At 38.8% G+C, this 16,482-nt stretch overlaps 1 protein-coding gene across 1 annotated transcript in view; it reads left to right on the forward strand.

The window, feature by feature from the left end:
* The window catches only part of ZNF277 (zinc finger protein 277), a 33,575-nt gene that overhangs the window by 5,814 nt on the left and 11,279 nt on the right, over positions 1-16,482 (forward strand). The window contains exons 4-6 of the mRNA XM_010083627.1: positions 11,271-11,362; positions 12,779-12,889; positions 15,578-15,710. Of these exons, the coding sequence (XP_010081929.1) occupies positions 11,271-11,362; positions 12,779-12,889; positions 15,578-15,710 (336 nt within the window). The remainder of the gene's footprint in view (positions 1-11,270; positions 11,363-12,778; positions 12,890-15,577; positions 15,711-16,482) is intronic.

Here is a 16,482-nt window from a genome sequence, read left to right on the forward strand (position 1 = left end):
AAAATTCAGTGTGCAATACTGTGGAAAGGGAAGGTGATACTTACTTACAAAATCTTCAAGCAAGTTGGTTTTCTGCATTCACGCTCTTACTCAGATTTCATTCATTCACTCTCATGTACTTACAGGCAGAATGGTGCATGAGTGGAGGAAATCTGGCCGGTATTGTTTCTGTGAGATGTAAAAGGACAAGAAATGCCAGCTGTTGAGTCTTCATGAATCCCTCTGGTTCTTCCTGCTTGGTGATGGCAACCTAGTACTTTGGGCAGACCTCTCAAATCTTTTCAGAGTTGTCAGTTGTGAATGGGTGGTCCTTCACATTAAGCTTGTACTGTTGTCAGCTTCCATAAGTCCATGTTGCTGACCACTGGGATTTTTTTGTTGTTTTCTTGTTTGAAATACACATCTGTAGTCTGGTTTTGCTGTTGGGCTAATTTGAAAATGATTGTTATGTGATACATAGCAGCCTTGTTGACAGTCTCCTCCTGATAGGATACAGGGTCTTCTGCTGGCAAGTCATCTGCACTGTGAGGTGTTAAAGTGCAGGCCTTTTGGCCCTGACATAAATATGTTCCTCAGTTTATCACTGGCAGTTCTGCCCTGAGAATTGACAACACAGGCCTTTTAACCCTTTGTTATGCTGTTTGTTGATTGGTAAGGTACTAACTGTATGTTTCTGTTACAATTTTGTACGTGCACAGCATGCAACTAAAGACACCTTAAATCATAAGCATTCGGCATTAAGGAGATGCTTGCAAAAGCCAAATTCTGCTCACTAGGAAAATTGGATTGTCAGGCAAAATCCGTTTGATTCAACTACCCTGTGAGTGCTGTTTCAGTTTGCTGGCTAAAGTAATGTTCTGCAGCTCATGCCACATGACCAGCGAATCCCCAGAACCTGTGGAGTACGTACAAGTCTTACACAGCTCTCCACAGGATCACAGCTCCTGCAAAGGAGAATTGTGGTAGTTCTGCCATTGAGGATTTCCCATGGAGTTGCCTCATCTGAAATCTTCATTCCTGTGTAGGTCCATTGGGTTGGCATGGACTGAGGAAAAAACAGCTGATATATTCATGCCTAGCATGTTTCTTTTCCAATTCATCATAAGAGAAGCCATCCTGGATCAGTAAAAAGGTTTGTCTGGATCAGTATCTTATCCTTGAGAGCAGCAAAGTGTCTATGGTATTTGCCCTCTTCTGATCTGTGGTGATTCTTTCTCAAAATATTCTCCTAGTCTCCAGCAACAGGCAGCTCAAGAATTTCCTAATTCAGCAATATTGTATCTGTGTTTATTAACACAAGAGATTTTTCTTTCATGAACCTCTAACTCCAACATGAACCCACAGAAACTTCCAGTATCCACAGCTTGCTGCAGCAGTGAGTTGCATAGCTTAACTACACACTGGGAGAACCATCTATTTGGCCCTTGTGAACCTGTCACCTCACACTTGGTTGTTTTTTGTGTTAGAAGAGGTAGTGAACAATTCATCCTTAATCTTATCCAAGCCATTCATGATTTGTCTCCTGATTTATCTACCTTACATTGTTTCTTTCATTAGTCATGTGCTGCGGTGCACTCTTACGGCAAAGAAGGCCAGTGGCACCCTGGGCTGCATTGGGAAGAGTGTTGCCAGCGGGTCAAGGGAGATGATCCTTTCCCTCAACACTAGTGAGACCACATCTGGGTCCAATGATGGGCTCCCCAGTACAAGAAAGATATGGACTTACTTGAGCAAGTCCAGTGCAGGGTCATAAAGATGATTAAGGGCCTGCAACATCCTTCATACAGGGAGCATCTGAGAGAACTTGGACTGTTAAGCCTGGAAGAGAAGGCTCAGGGAGGATTGTATCAATGTGTGTAAATACTTGATGGGAATGAAGAAGAGAGAGTCAGATTCTTCTCAGTAGTGCCCACCAAGAGGACAAGAGACAGTGGGCATAAATTAAAAGTTACTCTCAAGAGGTCCTTTGCAACCTCAGTGAGTCAGTGGTTTGAGGTTGAGGCTGTTGTATCTTTGGTGGTTTTTCACTGTGCATCGTTGTTGCACTTCTCTGTATCTTTTCCAGTTTCCAGTAATCCCTTTGAGGTTATGAAAGACATCTTGAATGTTACCTGTAGGCATGCAGTGTCAAAATGATGTTAGTTTCCCTAGCATATATGATAGTGTTTGTGCCTTTGAGGAAGGAAGGAGGGAAGGTCATGATTGAGCATGCAGCTAATGGTTTCATAGAACTGTCTATTGCAATAGTAACTCCTGGCTGCTACACATTGAACTGTACTTTTTTTTTTTTTTAAAGGACATTTGTTTATGTTTTTGTGATGTTTTGTGATAGGTCTTCTCTCCACTGACAGTGTCAAGGGAGTGTAGAATCTGTTGGCAGGTGAGCTGTCTCATCTCCTCTGCAAATAGATGTTTCCGCAATTTCAGAAAAGAGTGCAGGATTTAGCAAGTGCTGGTTTTGTTTATCAGAATAATGAAGTTAGAAAAGAAAGAGGTATGCATTCTTATTTTGGTGTGAAATAGGGTTTGCTATTAACACTTAAATATCAGAATTATATCTTCGGTTTTTACAGAAGGATTTTGTGAAAACAAGCTGCAGCTGTACTTGGGGCTGATGGACTCACTGCTTTAGTTACAGCAGTAACTGTCTGTTTAGTTTTTCATTTCCTTTTGTTGCAATCTGAGTGTTGACTTGCAAGTTAAACAGTTATTTTGCTTTGCAAAGTCTTTTACCTTCAGACAAGTCCAGCAATTAAGAGTGAGCTGGCAAGTGGGCTCATGTGAGTCGCGCAGAATAAAGACCAGAACTATACAACTTCTGGTGACTTTTCTGCAGCCTTTGAATCCTAACAGCTGTCTTCAACAGCAAGCCCAAACAAGGACAAATGTTGTCTTTCAAATGTGCTAGCTGAAGCATTTCAGTTTGCAGTTTTGAAACTCCAGTTTAGGAATATTTCAGGCTGTATTGCAGCAGGGGAGCTAGCCAAGGTGGATGTCGTGCAGAGACATGATGGTCACTGTGATGTGTTGAGAGAGGCCAAGGAATGAGCCTGAACTAGGTTAGAGAGCACAGCTTGCTGAAATAGCTGACAAGGCTATACAGTACAAAACAGTTACGGTCATTTGCAAAAACACAGTCTGGACAAAGAATTTGTAGTTGTGAAGCAATATCAGGCAAGAAGGTTCTCGCCACAAAACTCAAGATACCAGGAGGGGCAGTGTCCGTATAAGCTTCTTGGGCTTATCTTTCAGATTTTTCTAAAAAAGGTAAAAACCCCCAAACCTGTATTTTGAAAATACACACTTCCTTCGACAGCATTGACCTTGTTTTGCTGTCATGTTTACAGCTATTCTCCTGTCATGTGACTGGTAGTTTTGGGTGAAGAGGCTACTGTTCCTCCAAGCAGATAGACCCTGAAGAGGAATCTTCACAAAAACTGGAAGAGAGACACAGGGAGGTTTAGAATACTCACCTGTACTGGTTTCACAGGATGAGCTGTTTGTATGATCCCCAGTTTGGCACAAACTTAAGCTGAGACAAGGTTCAAGAAGTTGAAACTATGCACTGGAGCAGATCACTATGCTAGCCTGACTTAGCGTGATGCAACGTTGGAAGTGCTTGCAGAGTAGCTAATAGTGTCAGCAAGTTAATACCCACATCTGAAATTCTGTAGGTCCTTCTTTCCCTGTGTTTGGTACGTAATTGCTTTTGTCAAGCACTCTGGAACATTGCCCATCCTCCATGGGCTTTTGAAGAGTTATCACACTAATGGTCAGAAATTGTTTTATCTAATTCCATACTGAGTCTTTGGTAAATTCTGTCAGATTTGAATACGTAAAACTGCAAACTTTTTACCCTTTTTACCCTTTTCTGGTCTCTGTTCTTTGTTTCTTATGTTTTAAATGCATTTCATTAATAGTTTTGACATAATTAACCTTTCCTGCAGAGACTGGGGCCCTGAATGTTATAGGCATCCTCTTTGGTATGTGTTTGGTCTCTTCATACATTAAGTAATGGATCTCTGCTTTTCTTTGCCATTTACTTCTAACATAATTGGGGACAGGAAGGGGGGTGTTTTTTGCTATTCTGTGTTACTATGTTAGCCTGTTTCCATCTTCTTTTGCTTGTCTTAGTTCAAAAAAATCTCACCTGTCTCCCACTTCAGCTTGGCAGCCTGTAGGACATCTACTCTAATTTCAACTATCTTTTTCTTTTCATACATCTTTGCACAGTTACTTAGTTTTCATCATATCATGAAACTCTTCTTCCCTTTTTTAATTGACTCAGCTTCCTGAACAAGCTGTAAGAATGTCTTCTACATCAGTGTCACAGTACTGGTCAAAGCCAGAGTCATCTGTCCTGTCATTGCTTAGAGCCCTTCAAGTGTAGGTTGTAGCCTGTATCACTTCAGCAGCTGAGTCAACTGAAGAGGAGGAGCGATGGGGAAGAGAAGAAGAACCCGAGAGCAAGTGGGACAGACAGCTAAGGGAACAATCCCGTACAGCCATCCCAGTTAGTCATTCCCACTCTTCAGTTTGAACCCAAGCTCTGCAGACTGGGATGGAATCTAGGATAAGGTACAGAAAAAAAAAAAAGCACTTTCCTTGTTCCTAAGAGGCAAGTTGCCATACAAAACAAGAGTCAGGAGAATGCACCTCAGAAGTTTCACAATAAATTTTTAACACTTGTAATACAATCCTGAGACTTTTGACAATTTATTTTAATGCCAGTTAAGTTGTAGTTTGGTCTTTGTACTCCTTCAGTTTGCCTAGGATCCACTATAAAGTCCAGCTTGTTTTCTTTCTTACATCCTTCCCCCTCACCCCACCATTTTCTTCGTAACTTCCTGTTTTTTCCAGTTGGTCTCATTTCTCTCTGGGTTTTTTGTTGGTGTCCTTTCAAACCTAGTTTTAAGCCTCCCCACTTAGCTGACAAGCTGACGTCCTAAGATGCTCTATTCCTTCTCTGTCAGGATGGAGGGAGGGCTCACTGGTAGCTTTTGTTTCCCCACCATATGATGATATTCTTAAATGCTTCCTATTTTTTTGCTGTTTCTGTAGCTATATATTCCTGTCCAGAACAGATCTATGACTGTGCCTTGAACTCAACCAAAAAGATTCAGGATGATGCTACCTGTTCCTTTTCCTACTTCATTACTGTTCACAGAATTCTGTGGTGGCATCTTATCTGAATATCTAGTAAAAAAGTTAGGAATGCCCAGTTGGATGATCAGCCTATACCAGATGGAGTACTCTCAATTTCATCACCGGAGAGGCTGCATTTCTTGGATAATAGTATTTTACTGCCCCATTGTTTTCCTCTCTCCTGCCCCGAGAGTGAGTCTCTAATACCATCATCCTTCATTCCTTAGGGACTAATCTTTGACATGCCAGTCTGTCTAGCTGGTGCAGCTCTGTTTATGTCCATTCATTCACTGGATGAGAGGGATAAGTGCACAAAGTAGTCAGCAAACACATGTACGTTGGATGGTGTGACAGCTGGCTTCAAAGGTGTTGAGTGTTCTCTGGACTGGATGTCCTACCCTGACAAATTCCTTGTATTTCCATGCACTTTACAGCTAAGCTTCTTTCATGAAGGGTTTCTCCAGCAGGCATCTCTGATAATATTCAAGAAAATGCACTCTTCTTGAGATAACATTGTAGAGGACATGATAATGATTGCAGAATTGGAAGATTATTTTTTTTTCAGTGCTCAAGAGGCAAGAGAGTACTGTTTGAAGTGGGAGAGCTGAATATAGTGATCAGTAAGGAGAGAAGCTGAATATAGAGGTTAGGAGACAAGTTATTAGTATACAGATAAGATTGCGGGTCTTTACAGAGACATGAAGTTTCTGATACCATGACTCTTTATAAATATTTTTTCTATTTGGCAGCTACAAGCACAATCTAAAGGTCATCAATCAGTCTTTGAAGAAACTGTAGACACAAAACCAAATGTAATTGTCTTATGTCAAAAGTAGCGTGTCTTAACGGTGTATATAATTGTCAAATAACGTGCTTGGCAAGATTTTAGAGACAGTAGTGCATCTCGGGTGTCACCAATCCTAGTCTTTGTCTCAGTGTACTGTGCTGGTTTCTTTTATTGACAGTAAAGTGTATAAACAGCTTCTTGTTGTGATCTGTCAGCATGATTTTGTTTTGGTTTGGTTTTTTTTTTAAACCAGAATCTGTTTCAGTTGCTTCCTTTGCCTACAGCAATAGCCAGTTTCTGTGAGCACTCATCAGGGAAATGTGACTCTTATTTAAATTGGAAGAAACTACAACAAAGATACACACTGTGTGTTTGAGAGATCACCTAGGAGAGCTTGATAAAATACATATTCTTATTGTGAAGTCTGTATCTTACATTATTTAGATCCAAATTCAAACCCACATTGCTATCTCTGGTAGTACATTATTTCCCACAGACGCTCAGATTTCAGTAGTATTAATGAGTCCATTATCATAACAGAAGGAATGTGGCCTTCACAACAGTGTGACTGAGTGCTCAGATGTTTGAGTCCTTCTAACAGTCATGAAGTTTCCTCTTCAAAGGAACGTCTTTAAGCAAACTGCCTCCCCTGAGAATATAGCACCGTTTATAGAAAGCTTTCATTGGAACTTCTTTTAAATGATCATTTGTATAACATGCTGTCTTTCTGGTCTCTTGTCTACATAAGATGAGAGTGAAGGACCAGAACTGGCAAGGCAGATGCCAAGAATAACCCCAAACTGTAATATGCTCTTGCCCCAATCCAGCCCAATACTGAAATACTTGAAGTTGAGACCACTTGTATGCTTAAGTCTTTGGACTAGAGACTTTGGACTTTGCCTTGTCATGTCTTATGGCAGGTTTTTTTGGGGGTTTTTTGGGGGTTTTTTTTTGGTCCTGAACATCTTAAAAAAGAAGACACATACTGCTGTTAGCTCTGTTATACAGACTGAACTGCAGAATCCATCCTCCACTGCACAAATGGGTTCCTGGAATAAGGAATGATAAATTCAGGTCTCACTGCAGTCAAAGTCCCTGCATGATCTTATCCCAAACTACATAGTCTGCTCTGCTTCTATCTTGGAGCTAGAAAAGTACTTTCTGCCTTAATTTTTTATGTATCAAAAGTGCTGTAATTATAAAGAGATGAGTTTTGGAGAAAGAAGTAATATATTTTTGTTGGACCAGCTGATGTAGTTGGAAAAAACAGGTGAACCATCAATTCTTTCTTCAGGTTACAATCAAAAGCAGCAAAACTTGTGCCAAATACTGGTTGTGAATGGTTGTTCTACATCAGTCATCCAAGCCATGCATTTAAATAGCTATGTAAATTATTTATGAGGGCCTTGTTAGTAAAGGAGTTTATGGTTAAAATAAGCAGTGGTCTGACAACAATAAAGAAAGATAATTTAACACCTGGGATACAGGGTCTGTTGGAGGGGGAAGGGTAGCAGGAATTATAATATCAGAAAAATCTGATGTGCCATAAAACCAACTGTCCTGAGTCCATAGGTTTTCCAGATTCAACGGAGTTAGTTTTTGTCTTACCTTTTGAAGGCATTTTGTGTGTATCTTGAATGTGTCTTAGCTATAGACCAGAGATGAAGTAATTGTTTAGGGAAAAGTGCTTACGAGCTTCAAGTATGCATTTTCCATCTTTTACTGATGATCAGTGTGAATTCTGCTGATGCATAGTGCTTAAGTGCTTCTGGAAAAAAACACAGGTAAATTCTTCAAAAATATTGCTTCCTAGGAGAGGATCAGGCACATTTTTTTTCAGGCATTTTGAATTACCACCTCCTAGGAGAAAGTCTGAACTCCTCACAACCCGAAACTGAACATCATGAACGTGCAGGGCATTTTTGTAGACTCCAGTTTACAAATTGTCATGTAAATGATCAAATTTCCATACGAATTTCTTTTGTATTAGCAGTTTAGTGTGCTGGTATATTTAAAGGTGATCATCCAGGTCATTCCTGTTTTTCAGGGCTGGCTCTGGATGATGTTGTTTTTATTTTTTTTCTTGTTTTATTAGTTAAAACAGAGAATAGATTGTATTTTGTAATTTGGTTGGATTTCTTTACGGTAGATCACCCATAAAGTAGAAAGTGTACCACTAAGAGCTGTAGAAGAGGTTTTTTCCAGACAGAAAAAAAAACAGGAATTAGATCAAAACTGAATTTTATTTTATTGAATATATTAAGTACTCCTGCAAAGCAACTACATTTTTGTTGCATGTAACTATGGTCACTAATATCCAGCTTCCATTTGCTATGTTTGAAGGTGATCAACCACTTATGTCTTATAGAATCTTCCTAAAGCTACTCCACAGGAGGCTGCTAACTGCCACAGTCATACCTACTGCTTATTTGATCTGGGCTCTGTCTAAAAATGTGCTTCCAAGAACTTGTCATCTGGTAGTACTTATTTTTGACAATACCTGGTTGATCTCCCAAGCTTCATGTGGGGACAAAGAGTTTAGACTAAAAGCCTCTGTAATTTAAGTTCTACTTTTTGTCAGTGGGGATATCTGTTCTGTCAATTATGGTTTCACAACTTGTTTGAAAGTCTTCAGTACAGCAATGGATTTATTTTTTTTTAGCAAATCATAGAATATGGCAGAAAGAGTGGAGGACAAATAGCTGACAGAACTTCTCACAAAAGATAAAAAGAGATAGGGGTCAGGAATTATTCAACAAACTGTATCAAAATTGTAAACTAAGTGCCTGAAATCAAGCTATGTCACTTACTTTTATAGTGTTTACCTTTTCCATCTGTGATCAATTATTTTATTAATTATGGAAAAAGATAACTAAAATATGTGTATTTTGTGATCTGTGTGCTTTTTTCCTCAAGTGACTTTGCCCTCTCATTCTCTGACACTTTGATTTGACACAGTATCCTAAAAATGTTTTGGAAGTTATTCATGGCTGAAATGTTTTGGGGCTTTTTGGTCTTAGTATCAACCATGAGTTAATGCTAACAGCATTATTCCATTGAGTAAATTGATAAAGCAACGAGCTGGGTTAGTCAAAGCTTCCCAGCTGCCGAACATGCTGATGTCGGGGCAGACAGAAAGGGGGAGAGAGAAGAGTCGCAGGAGCACCATTGGTGTGGAGGATGCAGTACTCTTCTCCTTCCCCTCAGGCTAGCTGGGAGTAGCAGCACACCAGGGCTTCAGTAAGCAATTTGTATAATGTGGGAATCTGGAGTTATGCAGCCAAGTACTGCAGAATGTTTTTTCCTCTCCTAGTAGAGTACAATTAGAAAGCTGCATTGAGGTATCATTAATGGGAGGCTGGGGGTGTTTAAACCCTTGCTATCTCAATGTTTGAGTAGTACATGGTATCTTTTGATTTGTCTAGTGTGCTTTACAAAGTATATAAACTGCATGCAGAAGCCTTCAAATTCAAGGTTATGCAAACAGGGTCAGACGTGCTGCTGAGCACAGGGAGAGAGGTGACAGCTACAAGTACCAGAGAGAGCCTGGTTCGTACTGATGGGCTGCGGGGTGTTCACTGCCTGCGCGGAGCAGACAGACATCCTCACTTAATTGCGTCTCTGCTGAAGGGCCCTCACAAGATCTGTTATGCTCCATTTATCTCTTTCCAGAGTCAGCCCTGAAAAATAGGATTTTATATTTCTGTTAGTTGACATTTTGCATAATGCAGCAGGACATGAGAGGATATGGCCTGCAATCTGAGTAGGTGCTGCTGCCCATGACTCCAACACAAAATGTACACCTTTTAGTACAGAAAAAAACACCAAACAAAAAAGCCCCAGGATCTGCATTTTCAGGGTAACAAACTCTTAGCTGATGTGCAACAGCTACAGTTCCCAAATTGTGCAGTTGAATATGGGCCCCAGAGCAGGCCGAGGCACAGTGCGCTCGTCCCCCACAGCAGCCACTGGCCCCAGGCCACCTGGAGCTCAGGTGTGGCACGCTCCTGCACTCGCCAGCAGGCATCCTGCTCATCCCACTGCCCCTCTCTGGATGCTGCTCTTGTGGAAAAGAAGCCAACAGCACATTTACTTGCCCAATACCAGCCTCCTTCCGTCTCTCAGTGGGCAATGGGATGTGGTGTGGTAGGTCCATCCACGCTGCAGGACATATTTGGGCCAGTAGTGACAATAGCTCAAGCCCTCCTTTTATTTCTTTTTTTTTTTGTTTGGGGAGACAGTTCTTTCCTTTCTTCTTTCATTTTGGTTTGTTTTCTTTCCTTTTTCTTTCTTTTCTGCCTTCTATGGAACTTATCCAACAGGCATAGCTGAGTGTGAATTTAGATGTAGACTATGGGCAAATTTGGGCCTTAATCCATACAAAAGAGGCACTGAAGAGGTAGGTGAGAACCACAAAGCTCCACTGTTGTAGGCTCTAACGAGATAAAGAGATTGAGAAAATCCCCTAAGAAATTCAGTCAGGATCCCCAGTGTTGGAAAGCAGACAGCAGCACCTCTGCAGTGCACAGAAAATAAATCCTTTACCAGTTATCAGTACTTAAAACACAAGTACAGGGTAGTGTACTGCCAGGCTGAAAATATGCTAAGTTTTAATGCAAACACCAATTCTCCCATGTCCTAGGCAATTAGGGCCTTTCCATCTGAAGTGTAGAGTAACTCCACAGTATGACTACACTGCTGCTGTTACAGCACCAGAGAAAATCGCCTGCTGCATGATTTTCTTGTTGTTAGGAAAATTGTGTTCGAGTGTTGTAAGGTGTCTAGCCGAGTCTGTTACTCTAAATTAAACAGGACCAGGCAATCAGCTTCTCCTTTTCCAGGAGTTTATTATGTGCCGTAGCTCCTTGCAGAAACTGTGACGGCTCTTGTCATCAGCCCCATGTTATGAAAACGTCTTCTAGATTGCTTATTATTACACATGTAAAATTGAGTTTATCATTCCATGTGGTTGCCAATAAACTTGTTCACTGATACCAGAGGTAAATCTGAACCTAAGTAAAAACAATAAACTGATATGTTAAATACAGAACCATGTAAATACCTGCATAAAATCTCACTGTGGATTGTATTTCTTTCCATGCACCTTGTATAATACTAGAAGAATTTTAATATAACTTGACTGGAGCATGTGCTGCCTTTGAAAAAACTTGTAATTTTTGTGAGAACCCACCCTCAAAAAATACTAACTTATGGTTTGTGCCAGCAGCACATTTTAATTTTGTATGTTGATTATTGCCATAAGATGAAGAGGTATGATAAGCTTATGTGATGTAATGATTGTTATTTTTTATCTGAGTTTATCTATTTCTTTTCATAGAGAGAAATTATAGAACAGCAACAGCGAGAGAGATACGACACAAGTTTTCATAGTATGTGTATGTTCTGTGATCAAGAATTCACGGGAAACAGGTTTGTTTATTGACTTGTTTGTTTTTGTTTTATTTTTTCATATCTGCTCAGCATCTTTATGGTTTTAATGTCATCGAACCAGTTAGTGCCTAATTGTAGAACTTAGAAGATAAAATTCATTTTAAAGTATAGTTTAATAATTTCTTTCAACTGCAGTGCCATTTTAAATAGACCCCCTCCCACTTCTCAATTCTTTATTTATTCCAGTACAATTTTTTATACTACATAGTAAGCTGGAGTTGGGAGCTGAACCATTTTAAAGAGAGACAGTTTTTCGGCAGTTGTTTTAGTGGCAAGGAGAGCTGTTTATGCCAGTATGGCTGTTAAAAAATTCTATCCAGTTACACATTTTCCTGTTTAGTTCTCACCAAACCAGTGTCAATTTGAAGACTGAATAAAAGAGAGAGGAGGAAGATTAGAGTGAGAATGGAGTGCTTTGCAGCATCAGTCAGGTGTGAGCAGGAGTTGCATTCTCCAGTGCTTGCTCCAGTGAAAATTTGGTTTTACACACAGTACATCCATTTCAGCTGGAGAGACTGAGTCTTATCCCTGAATGTCTGTTTGCTTGGGTAGTTTAGCTGCTCTGGAAAGGTAGAAGAACCTGGGGTCATGTCCCCACGTCCCTGCAGGTGATCCCAATGTTGCGTTGAGTGTCCTGTTCTCTACTTTGCCTGGTGTAATGAAGTTCACATCATTCAGCCCCCAAGAACTTCATCCTCTGCTTGCTCTTGGGTCTCACAGAATGCGTGATTTGAAAATGATGCTTGGACCGTGGTAAAAGCAAGGCTCAGCAGTGTTAGCACTTGGGTGTTTCTTTAGTCCACAGATGCAGAAGTTGAGGCATATAGATATGTTAATCACCTAAGGAATTAACCAGTATACCTCTATTGGAAAAATTACTTACTTAAGCATCCATTGGGTTTGTTCATGCATGTTTTTGAATGCTGTTTGTGTTGCTAGTGCTGTATGAAGCAATATTAATGTAAAAGCACATCATACCTAAGAATTTCTGCTGTATTAACCAGCACAGAGAAAACTGACAAATGGCTTTTTAGAATGTTTCTCAAGACAATTGTTTGAAACATATGATTTGCTTATTCAGGTTAATAAATGAGCCCTGCTAACAGTGAAGGTCAAAATAAACTATATGGTAATTTTTGTTTAAAGCATTATAATTCATGCATGCGGATTAAGCAGTTGAAGTGTTACTGAATGTTCAGAAAGCTGAAACTGAGAACTTCCTATTTCATTAAAGTTGCATCCTTTTTTTCTAGTAGTGGTAGCAACACTATTATTATTTATTTAATGTTGGCTTTTATGCATTTTTAGAGCAACTGGTGTATTTCAAGTCACTAATTGAATAATTCTCCTATGTATTCAAAAATATGTAACATTCTTTTTGAATGTTTTTTGTAGATCTGTCCTTCTCAATCATATGGCAAGAGAGCATGCTTTCAACATTGGGCTGCCAGATAACATTGTAAATTGCTATGAGTTTTTGGCTGTATTACAGGAGAAGCTTGACAAGTAAGTACTTTTTTGTTTGTTCGTTTGTTTTTTAATAGACTTAGGTCATACTTCTTTTAACCTTGGAAACAAGTTGGGTTAAAATTAGTTCAACATTTATGGTTTAGAGAGAATGTAAATTTATTGTGAGTGCTCTTAGAAGGCTTTTTGTTGACTTACTGAAAGCTAATTCATAACAATTCATAATATGTGTTTGCTGGAAAAATGGAGTCACACCCAGTGCTTCAGTTGTTACGCAATCCACAGTTGTTACGCAATCCACAGTTGAAATTTCCATTGACATCAATAATAGCATGCCTCTTTTTCTCATAACTGTTAGAGTTAATGCTCTTGTTTCTAATCATAACAATCTCTTTGCTAAACATCTCTTTAATTACTGAATACACAGTTCTTATGCTGATCTTTGTTTTCCTCTCTATGTATTGGTAACACGATAACCCTTCTCAGCTGCTTACAAGGGTACGTCCCAGAGCAGAAGAGGAAAGCCAGCATATGTGCTGTTTCAGAAACATGTAAACCTGAGATGGCTAAAGAAGTTGAAAAGGGAATTTGGGAGAAGAACTTGGGTAACAAAGTGGAAGAAACTCTTCAATTTGAGTTTCCTTTGCAAGTATCTAAGTGCCCTTTATGGATTTCATAAATGGGACACTATGAAGTATGCCGCAAATAAGAATTAGGCTCTAGGAGAAAATGTATTTCTTTAAGAGTGAAACTGCAGATTTAACAAGTTTATTAGATTGTAATCCAATCTATAACCAAAGACTGTAGGAAAAATTTGCTTCAATCTTAGGCTTTGTTATAAAAAGCCACAGAACACTGGGATTTCTTAAAATTGGGATATGGAAATTAGATTAATTATCGTTCCAAGTAAATTTAGGATCCGTTGGTTTGTACATCTGGGGGAAAAAAAAAAAAAAAAAAGAGATTCAAAGGATGGAAAAGCCAGCAGTGCTCTCTAAATTACAGTGAATATGCAGTCACAATAGATACAGCTTAACTTCTTCCAGAAATGCACTGAGTTACCATGCTCACTGATAGATTGCAGCTTTACTATTTATCAATCAGACCTGAAGCTTTCACTTAGATGGAAGTTTCTCAAAGCCAGTCCTCTCTGTAGTTAATATACATGCTGAAATTGCTTCCAAAGCATTGAATCTGGATGCACCTTTGCTGAAGAAATATGAGGTTTTCAGGGTGTAGGTACAGACCTTCTAGGTACAATATTAATGGTTTTGTAGGGGCAAATGCTTGAGTAAGAAAATAATTTTCTTCTTCAAAATCTATATCTGAAACCCCGGGGAAATCACAGAAGGGCCTGACCCAGAAACTGTTAAAATTCCTTCTGACTGTACAATCAAGCATGCTTTCATCTGTGAGTAAAGGAAAAAAAAAAGAGATTATAATTTAAATTCAGAGACACTGCATTTTTTTTAATATCTGTGGGTTTTGTGTCTTAAAGTGCTTTCGTTTATCCCTCCCATCAAATTGTTTTTACTGCTAGCCAGCATCTCCAATACAAAGATATAATGCCACAGGCACAAAGTTTTTATTTCATGAGAAATTATTTTCTAGGGGTTTTCCCCATCCCCCTGCAAAGGTAATTTTTCAAGCAGCCCAAGAAACTGTCTCCATCTTGGTGTGATATGTAAGCCATCACTTATAAGGGAAATGTTTTAGCACCTTGGCTAACTAGAGGCTCAAGACCCACATTCCTTGAACAAGGATGTTCCTGTAAGCTCAGGGCTCTGCTACATCTCTGCCAGAAAAAATTGACCATCATCTGTTTCAGGGAGAATTGCTGAAATGCAAATTACTGTCCTCATAGTCCACTGCCTGAGTCAAGAGACTTGACTTAATGCTTTGTAGGCTCAACTTTCAGGTGTCAGTTGGTACAACAGTAGTGAGAACAATTATTTTATAGTTCTTGTAAAAGAGAATTTAAGACAGCATGTATACTTCTGTTGTGTTTGAATTAGTCTGGAAGTCATACTGTGGTAAAATTATGATTTGTTAATTAATGTTTTCACCTTCTCAAGTAATTTGTGTGTATATATAATTCATGTCTATGTATATATGTATGTACATATATGTATGTATATACATGGACATTAATTATTATATGTATACACATGTGTGTATGTGTGTATATGAATTTATTTACTAAATTTTATTTCTCAGGATTTCAAAACCCATTGAGCACCGTAGAAAACTTTCATTTAGCCTCCTTGTTGAGCTGGAAGTATAAAACTTTGTTTAGCTAATTTAAATTGTTTTAAAGACATATATCACATTCAGAGTTTTTTTTTTTTCACTCTAAATTACAAAGAAACAGTTACTGGTGGATGGAATGCCAGTATAAATGCATGCTGAGTTACTAGTTCACATATTGACCTATCAGCGGCCCTCCTGTGCTGTGGTAGTAAAATTTTGGGTAATAAGACTTTTCTCTCACTTTTTTATTATCTGTATTTTCATTTTATGTCATTTTTGTCATCTCTGTATTTGGTTGACTCTACTGTGATCTACGATTATCTTGTACTTTTTTTTTCAAATAAACTTTCTTTTTCATTTAGCTTGCTCTCAAATGCTTAGGATTCATCTTACTGTATATATTTCCAGCTTATTTAAGAGTATTATCTTGTACTATTTTCCTTTTAGCATGTTGACCTGTTTACCTTTTTATCTTAGTTTGCAGTGTTTATACTGTGAAAAAGTCTTCAGAGACAAAAACACTCTTAAAGATCACATGAGAAAGAAGCAGCATCGCAGAATCAATGCCAAAAACAAAGAATATGACAAATTTTATATCATTAATTACTTGGTAAGTGGTTCTATGTTTAATTAGTAAATTGACTAAAGAGCACAGCCAGTATCTTGTTAAAAGTGAGTAACTCCAAACCAGCGTTTAATACAAAGGTCAAAAATCAACTGAAGGACTCTTAAGAAATATGCTCATTTATGGTATGATATTCTGGATAATTGTTAAACTAAGGAATAGTAAACATCTGTTGTTGAGAATTGATTTTGAGGCATGCAAGAATGCAGCTTGAAGAGGCGCTAATCATCATGTCATTAGTGTTCAGTCTCTGCTTTAATAACCAGAAGGGAAAATGAGATAGAGTAATGAAGTAAATGGAAGTCTAACTGGAATGCTATCGGCTTTGAGCTTGTTTTCTACAAACCTTAAGCTGGAAGTGCTCTTCAGAGTATAAATTAAATGCAAAGAGGAGGAAAATGAAAGATACATAGATGAAAGAAAAAGTAAGTGTTCGTTTTTAGCCTCCAGGTAGGTGTATGTTGCTAGGTATTAATATTTTTATCTCAGACTTGTGAGAGTGTGTATGCATGTGTGTGTAGCAGATTTTCACTTGCTGTCTTCAACTCATGAATACAGAGCTGCTACGTTCTGTCTCAGAAATAACTGTATTTCACCTGAACTAGTCTTTGTGCCTTCTACATGTGTTAATGGTATAAATAGGCATCCCTGACTGTTCTACCTACTCGTCCCTTTAATTTCTCTCCCTGAGTTTTACTCCAATACTAAAAACAAAAAGTTAGGTTTTTAATGCTCTGCCAAGTCCCTTCTACCTGAG

The sequence above is a fragment of the Pterocles gutturalis genome, unplaced genomic scaffold (genome assembly GCF_000699245.1).
Source record: "Pterocles gutturalis isolate BGI_N339 unplaced genomic scaffold, ASM69924v1 scaffold2185, whole genome shotgun sequence".
Taxonomy (NCBI): domain Eukaryota; kingdom Metazoa; phylum Chordata; class Aves; order Pterocliformes; family Pteroclidae; genus Pterocles; species Pterocles gutturalis.